Consider the following 11,419-nt stretch of genomic DNA (forward strand, 5'->3'; position numbering starts at 1 on the left):
TCACCCCCCCTTCTTAAGATATCTGAGGCCACTTGTCTAACAACTTTGTCTCAAAATTTAATGGTTTTTCATCAAAATGAAAAATGGTCATTTATTTACCCAGCAAATAAGTTTGCTGGAACACTTAGATTTATGGTTGAAAATTATGTTTTTGCCTTTGGTGTTCTTATACTGGGAAGATTGTCCATTGTTAGGTAGCAGTTAGTTATGATAGGGTTAGATACCCATTAGTTAGTTAAGAGTTACATATTAATCAAAGGGATTGAGAAGAGGAGTTAGTATTGTGGCTAGGAGAGTCCTGGATCTCTCGAATATCCAGGGAATTAGTGAATTCTATCAGTTCATCAATAACAGTATATTCTTAGTGTTCTTAATCTGAACCAGTTTCTATCATTGGACTTTGCTAGAGAACCAATATATATGGAACCAGAAGCTTGGAATTCTATCACTTCATCAATAATTTTAGTTTCAGTCTAGAGGATATACTTTAAATTATTATGCTTCAATAAGTAATGCAGTCTTTTTAAGGAAGCCTTTTGAATAAAATAAAAGTATCAGGTTGTAGGAAATCCCAAATCTCAAAAGGAATTTGTTTAAACTAGATCATATAGATTCTTTAGTTTGTTTACTGCAACTGCAAATTTGTTTTCACTCAGAAGATATAATGTTGGTTGGATAGTTAAGAAAGAAGAAAAGGAGAAAAAGGTTGCGAATTCGATCCTTACTGCTAACAAAAAAACTAACAAACTAATAATTCACATTTGCGAAAAAAAAAATTGTTTTCACTCCGTGTACTCAATTACTTAAAAAAGACCTAGAGAAAACAGTGGCCCTTTCCAATTTCGGATACAACCTACAAGAAGCACTTTGTCAGTGTGCCTATTGATCTAAGAACTCATTTTTGTAATTTGGTTTTACTAATCATTAAAACCTTGAGTTCGGCTTGGGAATCTAATTTTAGCTTGTAACTTTATTGCATTTAACCCCAAACTATTAGATAGATAAAAAGAAAAAAAAATAGATATCAAAGAGTTCAGTGAACAAATTAATGAAATCAAAACTTGAACCCAAATCAATGAAATCAAAATCGAAACACAAATCAACAAAATCAAAATAGAAACACAAATTGAAGCAACAAACCCTATATCTGATTAGAGAAAAAACCGTAGAGATGGAAGAGACGAACCTGGACAGAGAGAGATGTACTTGCCGCAAAACAGAACGAGGGTCCGAAGCGAGCGTATGAACCGAGAGAGGAAGTGATGAATTTCGAAGTTCCTGAAAATTTAAAATTCTAGAATTTTAGTTAAATAGAATATCTCAAAAAATTATTATAATTTCAATTTCTTTTCTAAAACATTAAATTTTTATTAGCTACACTAAAACATATGCAATCCATAAATTACAGGTTCTGCACCAATTATTTGGTTTGATAACCTGTGCATTACAATAAGTAATATTACATTTGCATTTTCAATGAGTCAGAGAGATCGACACAAAAAACAAAACACTACTCTGTATTATTATAGATCCACTAGCATTATAATTCAATCGTTCCCAACTTAAGAAGTTTGAAGCATAATCCTCATTAAAATTTTCATTCTATATATCTACTACATCATTTAGACACATCCTTTGATAACAATTTCCATTACACAGTCCACTATGCTGTTAAAAATTTAGCTTATTTTCATGCTGTGGCATTCTTTCTTCACCACAAAACATTTCAAATTCACTAAAAAAATGAACTATTGTGCTAAAATTTCTCATCCAAACACCATAGAATATCAAATTCAATAAAATAAATTTGAACTCCTAACCATATCTTGATGTTCCATGCATACTGGTGCTATAGCAAAGTCCTTGTATAAATGTTCCAATATAAGAACAACAAAGGCAAAAACATAACTTTCAACCATAAATCAAGGTGTGCCAGCCAACTACTTGGCTGCTGTTGAGGTGTTTGGCAAGTATACCAAATCGCTCTAAGTAGTAATTCTCAGAAGTCCGGGTATCGTTTCCATAGGAACTTTATTGTACTTTATTGAATACTCTTCAATTTGTAAGTAAGAAATAAATAGTAAAAACAAGAATAAGTGTAAGAGTAAATTGCAACTACTAGATCAAATAGTTTAGAAAGATAATTAATGAAAATGCCAAGACCGGACAAACCTAATTGGCCTATGATGCATGAAATTATGATGTTCATTACCAATGCAGTTGAATTAGTTCTACCCACATCTATTAATTTTACTTGCCCCTGATGCCTCACAATGACAAGCCTATTTCAACTACTTATCTCCCAAATGCCTTTGTGAAGATTCAATAATTAAAATGCATTAAGGTTAAATTCTAGACGTTGCTAAATGCATGGGCATTGGGCCATCATTCTATGCCTAGCAATGCTAGCCCAACGATCCTTTTCTTTATTTGTTCTATTAGGTGTTACCCTTTCCCAAGCGTATAACCCCTAAAACTGATGCATGCATTACTTCTTGAACCTTGTTAGGAAATACCCTCTCCCGAGCGAATAAAATCCAAAAGAAATTTAAGACATAAGTGCAAGATAAAAAGAAAAGAATTAGAACATAAAACCTGGAAGGAATTCTCTTTGCATTGATAACTCTTGAAGTACACCTTACATCGTTGGCTTTTTAGGCCCGCTAGGCCCTAGCTAGGGGATTAGCCACCCATGGCCATTGAGGGGCTTTACAACTGGGGGTGAAAGAAAGAATGGATAATAAAAGCAAAGAATATAGAAAGAAAAGGCAGAGCTCAGGCTTGGAAAGCTGAGAGAAGCGCTCTGAGGCGAGGTGTCCATTCTCCCTTGGCTTGGATCTCTATTTATAGGTGCAGAAATGGGCTTTGGGCCTTCATAGGCACGCTTAGCGCGACACCTCACGCTTAGCGCGTTCAGATCATGCGCTTAGCGCGTGCTGTAGGCTTAGCGTGTGCTTCTGTTGGATCGCGCGCTTAGCGTGTGCCTCGCGCTTAGCGCGCGTAACGAATCCTGCATCTTCGTGCTTAACACCTCGCTTAGCGCTTGTGCTGCCTTGCACACTTAGCGCGCGTGTTGGGCTTGGCCTACTTAAGATTTTCTTCTCTTTTTTTCAATTTCTGCTGCCCTTTTGCTTGATGTACCTTCAGTTTTCATATCTGCGGCCAGAAATTCAAACTTAATTAATTTTCTGACTTTTAATCACAAATAACTGCTAAATAATTAATTTTAAGCCAAAATTTGACTGATTCTCTACTATTAATTCACAATTATTTAGCAGTTATCAAAATCCCCCAAATTAAACTTTGCTTGTCCCCAAGCAAATCTAAAAATAAAAGCACATAAATTCTCAAGCAAGTTCTAAATGTTCCAACACTATCAATGGCTTTAGTTCCTTTATTCTTGACTGGTCCCTTATGCATCTGTCAACATCTCAAAATGAAAGCATAAAAACACAAGAGTTGAATCGGTTAGTCATCTGGAATTCAATCAAGTTTGGCTTGCCTTACTTTCCTCACAAGGCTGGTGTTTCCTCTGCTCAAAGTGTCTGGTTTAGTGTTTGTAATTTAATAACAACCTGTAAGTAAGATTCCAGAGTTTTGCATTTCATCTCAGTTAAAGTTATCTTTAGTTACCTTTGGTGGATCATTAAGGACTTTATTGGCTTGTATCGGGGCCTGGCTATATAAAAAAAAATCATAGCTTTTCTTGGAAATTCAAACTTAGGATTATAAGAGAGCAAAATTCCAATTTTGCCTAGGCCTTTTACTTTAGCCCTTTTATTTCTCCACAACACTTTTCCTTTGACACCTCTCTTGTTTTTTTCTTCCTGCCCTTTATTTAAAATTTTGTCTTTTTTTATATTGGGCCTACACTTTGTAAAAGGTGCCTTATTGTGTGTTGTTATATTATCTTAGCCATCCCAAAATCCCCTAAATTAAGACCTTTATAACCCTTTTTTGCTCTCTTAAAATCCTAAAAGGGTTAGGACTATCATTTTTTTTGGCTCAAGGGTCAATTCAAAATAATCTGTTGGCTTAACATGGGTGCAAGGGACAAAATTATGCTGGGTTGGCTTTTTGGCTAAGTAGGTAAATAAAACAAACATGGCCTTGATCATATCCACCTCAAGTAACTAATCTAACAGTCTAAGAATGATGCATAATTACGAACTTAAGAATAGGCGTTTCCTCTCACAATTAAATTCACACTCTCACTGGGACTAAGTAAGTATTCGGCGTACCAGTTATGACCTTGTCCCATCAAGCTAACCTTTTCCACTCTGTGCTATTCATGTTCCATTTCTTGACCTGACTTGTGCTTCCAGAACCAGTGTTTCTCCAATGATCAGTAACATCTCAAGTGTTGGACCTTTCAGAACAAGCTAAAGAATTATGACTGCTCAAGTTATCATGCAATTATTACTCAGAAAACACATACTGAATTCTAATATTATTATTACTACTTTTTAAGTTCCCAAACAAGCTACATTAAAAACATAAAACATTAAAAACATAAAGACAAAACATAAAAAGACATAAAACATAAAAACATCAAAACATAAACTCGGATCATCATGTGCTGCCTCCGCCCAAGTTGGCCCATGGACCCCAATCAGCCCTAGCCAAGTCAGCAATGAGGTCTTCATCAACTGCAGGATCCTCAGTAGCGGCTCCAGAAGGCTCTTCCCCCCTGTCAGTGGAGGGCTGGTCTCCTGGCCAGGCGACCTGCTGACGATAAGCCTCGAGAGTGATGAACGGTGGGTCCATCTATAGGTGCAAGGATAGCCTGTGCATGTTCTCCATAATGAGATGTTGTCCCATATGAATTGACCTCAGCATCTGACCATGGAGATCAATAGATGCTAATGTAGATGCTGGCGGAGGAACATGAGCCTTAGAAGGCTGAGAAGGATGAGGCTCCTCTAACGGCTGGCGCTGAAGCTCTGGTGCATGTGCGGCGGGTCCCTGGAAAGGTGATAGATGGATCGGCGGGGTTCCAGCAGTTCTTCTTAATGTACACAAGGTTAATCACAAGACTGAGTGACTCAAAAATCAAGGTGTCAGAAACAACCCCTGAATGTCACACAGTGCCATGATCAATGCTGGAAACCCGAGCTTGGAAGTGCTGTACTGGGCGATCTGGCAGATCTATAGATAAATGAGGATACTCAGGTCCAGGTCCATCTTCATCACCAATCCATATATGAGCCGGGCCCTGTCAACATTAATATTAGAAGTATGAGAAGTAGGAGCAAGATTAAAGTAAGAAAGGACACTCCATGTCTGAGCGAGTGTCGTCAGATCCTTCCGCAGCAGCTTCCACAGGGCACCATCAACATTCAGCACAAAACGCCCCCCTGGTGTACACAAAGTGGAAAGGATGGCACCGTGATCGGGAGGAGTGTGGAGGTACTGGGAGTAGGCTGGGTACTCTTCCCCATCTGCCAGGATGACCGGGGTGTCGAGGAAGTTATTAATCGTCTCAGCATCAAATCTGACCACCTATCCTCGAACCCTACAAAACTTCAGACTGCAGCCCTCTAGATCATATAGGTTGGAGTAAAACTCCTTCACCAGAGCAACACCAATCCTCTTCTTTAGTAATCGGGTCAACACCTGGTCCCATCGGCGCCTCTGGAGCTCCTGAAGGAACTCGTCAAACATCCCAGGTGCGAGCTCTACATTCCTCTCCGGAAGAATGTTCCGGAGCTGAATGTTGTCCTGGTATCTGTGCCATGCGATCTCTGAAGTGAAGCGGGAAAAGTCCTAGCCTAATGCTTCCCCAGGTGTAGGCACGGCTCGGCGTTTGCGGGGAGCCATCTGAAATGAAAACAAAACAGACTATAGTTAGTAAATAGAGGGGGTGCAAAAAGAAATTTAGAAGGGAGTGTAGTTAGTGAAAATAGAGGTGCAGAAAGTAAGGCGTGAGGGCTGATGAGCCCTAAGGCCCAACCCCGCGCTTAGCGTCTGCTTCATGGTGGGTGCTGGCACACGCTTAGCGCCACTGGCACGCGCTTAGCGCATTCACCGAATTCATGAGCGCGCTTAGCGCGAGATGCCGGCTAAGCGCGTGCTGCATTTTCATGTTCTGTCTGGCGCAAGCTTAGCGTGCTCTCCCTTCCTTCTTTCCATGCTGCCTGTTCTCGCTAAGCCTCTGTGTAGGGCTTAGCATGATGGTACCTGCAAATCATTACAGCAACAGTCCAGATTCCAAATCTCACCTATTTTCGTTAAAACTGCGTGAAGAAATGCAAAGAGTGAGGAAGCTTAGAAAGAGTGAAAATGCAGAGTGTAAATGCGCAGAAGAGATGAAAAGAACAAAAATAATGAGTCTGGGAATTTAAAACGCGCAGAGGGGGGTTGGGCCGTTTCGAAAACTGCCCAGCAGTTATTAGTTGCACATTTAGGGCGCTGGAGCCGCTAAGCGCACCAAGGAAGGCGTCCCCTGGAATTTCCCCCGTAATTTAAAATTCAAAAATTTGAAAAATACCTGGGCGCTTAGCGCCTGGATGTGCGCTAAGCGCGTGGCTTTGTGCAGCCCACTTCTCTTCAGCTATTGGCACCCATCTTATTACTGACTCCACCTGTTGGGCCTTTACTTTCTGCACCTCCTGTTTCCTATTTGCACTTGTTGGGCTCTTTTTTTTTTTAAGGAATACAGAAAAATGACTACATTTTTACAAAATATCTTGGGTTGCCTCCCAACCAGCGCTTAGTTTATTGTCTTTAGCTAGACACTAGGCCTTCTTCACGGGTCATTCAAGTAGATGATGGTCGTCAATCACTCTAATTATCCTCCATTATAAAGCTTTAAGCATTGTCCATTGATGATCCATTTCTTTTCAAAATTCTCTTCTCTAGGGTCCATCAATTCTACTGCTCCGTGAGGTCTGACTTCTTTGATTATGAACGGCCCTGACCACTTGGACTTCAGCTTACCTGAGAATAGCCTTAGTCTCGAGTTAAAAAGTAGTACTTGTTGCCCTGGCTGGAATTCTTTCCTTTGTAGCTTCTTGTCATGATACGCCTTCATCTTTTGCTTGTAGATTTTGGATGACTCGTAGGCGTTCAGTCCCATTTCTTCTAATTCCAGTAACTTTAGATTCCTCTTTTCTCCGCATGCACTGTCATCGAAATTAAGCAATTTGAAAGCCCAATATGCTTTGTGCTCTAGCTCCACTGGTAAGTGACATGCCTTTCCATATACTAGCAGAAATGGTGATAAGCCGATGAGAATCTTGAATACTGTCCTGTAGGCCTAGAAAGTATCATCGAGCTTCAAGGCCCAATCCTTTCTTGATGATGGAACTGTCTTCTCCAGGATTCACTTGAGCTCTCTGTTAGAAATTTCTGCTTGGCCATTTATCTGAGGATGATAACGTGTGGCCACCTTATGTCGTACATTATAGTGCTCCAGGACTTTCTTCAACTGATTATTGCAGAAGTGCGTTCCCCCATCACTAATCAAGGCTCGTGGGACTCCGAAACGGGAAAATATGTTCTTCTTTAAAAACTTTATCACTACCCTGGAATCGTCTTTTGGAGTGGCTATGGCTTCCACCTATTTGGAGACGTAATCCACAGCTACCAGGATGTAAACATTCTCGTATAAAGAAGGAAGAGGCCCCATGAAGTCTATGCCCCAACAGTCAAAGATCTCAACTTCCATGATATTCTGTAAAGGCATCTCATTCCTTCGAGATATCCCCCCTGTTCTCTGGCATTTATCACAACAACGCACAAACTCGTAAGCATCTTTAAAAATAGAGGGCCAGAAAAAACCTGATTGTAGCACTTTTGCTACTGTTCTGTCCCCACTGTGGTGTCCGCCATAGGGTGAACTATGGCAGTGCCAAAGAATGCTCTGTGCTTCCTCCTTTGTGACGCATCTCCTTAATAGATTATCAGCTCCTGCCCTGAACAAATGAGGATCATCCCACACATAGAAGCGTGCATCATGTAAGAATTTCTTCCTCTAACTCCAATTAAACTCCTTTGGAATGACTCTCGTGGCTTTGTAGTTAGCCATGTCTGCAAACCAAGGTCTGGTGGAAACCTACAAAAGAAACTCATAAGGAAATTCCCCTTTTACCTCTGGTTCTTCCTTGGTGACTTCTTCATTTTTTAATCGGGATAAATGATCGGCTACCACATTCTCGGATCCTTTCTTGTCCTTGATGATGACTTCAAATTCTTGTATCAGCAGGACCTATCTAATCAACCTTGGCTTTGAGTCTGTTTTGGCGAGCAAGTGCTTGATGGCAGCATGATCTGTGAAAATGGTGACCCTCGACCCTATCAGGTATGACTTGAACTTCTCCAAGGCAAAGACAATGGCTAGCATCTCCTTTTCTGTGGTCGCATAATTTAGCTGTGCTTCATTAAGAACCTTGCTAGCATAATAGATGGCGTGAAATACCTTGTCGTGCCTTTGTCCAAGAACTGCTCCTACTGCATAGTCACTGGCATCACACATTAGTTCAAAATCTTTGCTCCAGTCTGGTGCAATCATTACTAGTGTAGTGGTGAGCTTATTCTTCAACGTCTGAAATGCTGCTGAACATTCTTCATCAAACTTAAAAGCCACATCCTTATTCAGCAGATTGCTTAAGGGCCTGACAATTTTCGAGAAGTCCTTGATGAACCTCCTGTAGAAACCTGCATGCCCTAAGAAACTTCTGACGCCTTTAACATTCAGTGGTGGCGGCAACTTCTCAATGACGTCTATCTTTGCCCGATCAACCTCAATCCCTCTAATTGAGATCTTGTGGCCCAGGACTATGCCTTTTCGAACCATGAAATGACACTTTTCCCAGTTTAGTACCAAGTTAGTCTCTACGCACCTCTGTAGTACTATCTCTAGGTTCCTCAAGCAGTTGTCAAATGAGGGTCCAAAGACCGAGAAGTCGTCCATAAATACCTCAATGCTTTTCTCCACCATGTCTGAAACAATGGCCAGCATGCACCTCTGAAATGTGGCTGGTGCGTTACGTAACCCGAATGACATCCTTCTGTAAGCAAAGACACTAAAGGGGCATGTAAAGGCCGTCTTCTCTTGATCCCTGGGGTCTATCGCAATCTGGTTGTATCCTGAATATCCATCCAAGAAACAATAGTATGCCTGCCCTGCAAGCCTCTCCAGCATCTGATCTCCAGCATCTGATCCATCAAAAGGTAAGGGGAAATAGTCTTTTTGTGTGGCTTCATTCAACTTGTGGTATTCGATACACATCTGCCAGCCAGTGATAGTTCATGTCGGTATCAAGTCATTCCTCTCATTTCGTACAACTGTCATTCCGCCTTTCTTAGGAACCACCTGTGCTAGGCTTACCCAAGCGCTGTCAGAGATGGGGTATATGAGTCCAGCCTCCAAAAGCTTGAGCACCTCCTTTCTTACCTCTTCCTTCATTGTTGGATTCAGCCACCTCTGGGGTTGTCGGACTGGCTTGTAGTTCTCTTCCATCATTATCTTGTGCATGCAGTAGGCAGGGCTAATTCCTTTGAGATCCGATATGTGCCATCCAATTGCTTCCCTGTGTTTCTTCAGGACGTCTACCAACCTGTTTTCTTCTTCTATTGTGAGTGCATTATTGATCACTATAGGCTTATCTTCCTCCAAGAACACATACTTCAGATGATTGGGCAATATCTTCAACTCTATCTTCTTCTTCTTCTCAGACGGAACTTCCTTCTCTAGCATCTCAAATGGCTTCTCCCTCAGGAATATTGTCTTGTCGATCCAAGTCTTCCAAGCAAGCCTTCAAATTTTCTTCCTCTTCATTGGTTAGGCAATCTAGTGCATTTACCAAAGCTTTTTCCAGCAAAGTCTGTGGTGTCTCGAGAATATTGACATCTTCCTTATCAATCTCCTCTAGTCTGAAGCACTTCCAACCCTCCTATGGGTACTTCATTGCCATGAAAAGGTCAAAGGTGATCTTCTGATTGTCAATACTCAACTCCAAGTTCCCATTCCCCATATCCACCACACAGTTGGTAGTCAGCATGAAGGGTCTGCCTAGGATAAGGGGAATCTCCGTGTCTTCTTCAATATCCATGATAACAAAGTCCACCGGAAAAGTGAAGTAGCGTACCTTGACCAAGACATCTTTTACCACCTCGTATGGTCTTTTGATTGAGCGGTCTGCCAGTTGATGTGTCATCTTGGTGGGATCTATCTTCAAATTCCCAATTCTTCTGCATATTGATAAGGGCATCAGATTAATACTTGCTCCTAGATCAATGAGAGCCTTATTTACCGCTTCCTTCCCTATGGTGCATGGGATGGTAACACTTCCGGGGTCCTTAAACTTCTTGGGTAGCTTCCTCTGTATTATTGCACTGCAGTTGCCTCCTACCACAATATTCTCGTTGTCAATATACTTCCCCTTCTTGGTGAGGATGTCCTTCATAAATTTGGAGTAGAGGGGCATCTACTGTAAGGCTTCCTCGAATGGCATGGTGATTTCTAGCCCTTTGAATATTTCCAAGAAACGTCTGAAGTAACGATCTTTGTTCTTCCTGATGGGTGCCATAGGATATGGGAGATCTTGTGGAAGGGCTAGTGGTTCTTCCTTCTTGGCTTCTCTTGCTCTCTGGCTCTTGGTCTTGGGTGGTGATGCCACCTTCTCTTTTTCTTATGTCCTTTCTTCTTTTGTCTTCCCTGTCCTCCTTTCTTCTAATCGGTCTTCTTCTTCAATCTTAACCTCCTCATGCGCTCTTCTTTGCCCTCGAGTCAGCACTGCTTTTCATTCTTCCTTTAGGTTCTTCTCCGTGTTAGCACCGAAAGTTCTAGTGGGTCGTTCGGCGTTGTCATGCGCCAATTGGCCCATTTGAACTTCCAGATTCCGAATAGCTGCATCCGTGCTCTTTTGATGTGATCTTGTCTCCTGGATGAATTGTAGCAGCAGTTCCTCTATGTTGTTGGGCTTCTCTTGCTGATTCGGACCTTGGCTAGGGTGCTGGTATGGTGGCTGGTATGGTGGTTGGTTCCTTTGCTCCTTTCCTTGATTCCTCCAACCTGAGCCTTTCGTGATGTTTCTTCCTTGATTGAACCCCGGTGGCTAGTGATTAAATCCTGTTGCCCCTTGATTGAATCTGGATGGATTTCCCTAGTTGTAGCCCTGGAATCCATGACGATTTGGTATGCCCATATAATTTACTTCTCGAGAGGGGTCTTGTTGGCTTGCACATTGTCCTGGCTCATGTGTCCCTCCGCACGTGGGGCATCCTTCTACCTGCAAAATAGAAGAGTGGGAAGAACTTACCGCTTATAATTGTTGAGGCAGCTTGTTGAGGGTTTCGGTAAGGGCTTCTATCTACCTCATCAACAACTTGTTTTGTGCCAAAGTTGCATCCTGCGTGCTGAGCTCCAAGAGGCTTCTTTTTGTGGGAACATAAGTGCGATCTTGAAGGATTGCTT

At 41.5% G+C, this 11,419-nt stretch overlaps 1 protein-coding gene across 1 annotated transcript; it reads right to left on the reverse strand.

The window, feature by feature from the left end:
* Window positions 1-9,896: 9,896 nt before the first annotated feature.
* Window positions 9,897-10,430, reverse strand: LOC102666895 (uncharacterized). Its single transcript, XM_006575891.1, has one exon. It carries the CDS (start codon window positions 10,428-10,430, stop codon window positions 9,897-9,899), a length of 534 nt encoding a protein of 177 aa, XP_006575954.1.
* Window positions 10,431-11,419: the final 989 nt, after the last annotated feature.

Source organism: Glycine max, chromosome 2 (genome assembly GCF_000004515.6).
Source record: "Glycine max cultivar Williams 82 chromosome 2, Glycine_max_v4.0, whole genome shotgun sequence".
Taxonomy (NCBI): domain Eukaryota; kingdom Viridiplantae; phylum Streptophyta; class Magnoliopsida; order Fabales; family Fabaceae; genus Glycine; species Glycine max.

Bases quoted from the DNA above. Each gene is read 5' to 3' on its own strand.
- LOC102666895 (XM_006575891.1), bottom strand. From the start codon at position 10,430: ATGCCCCTCTACTCCAAATTTATGAAGGACATCCTCACCAAGAAGGGG.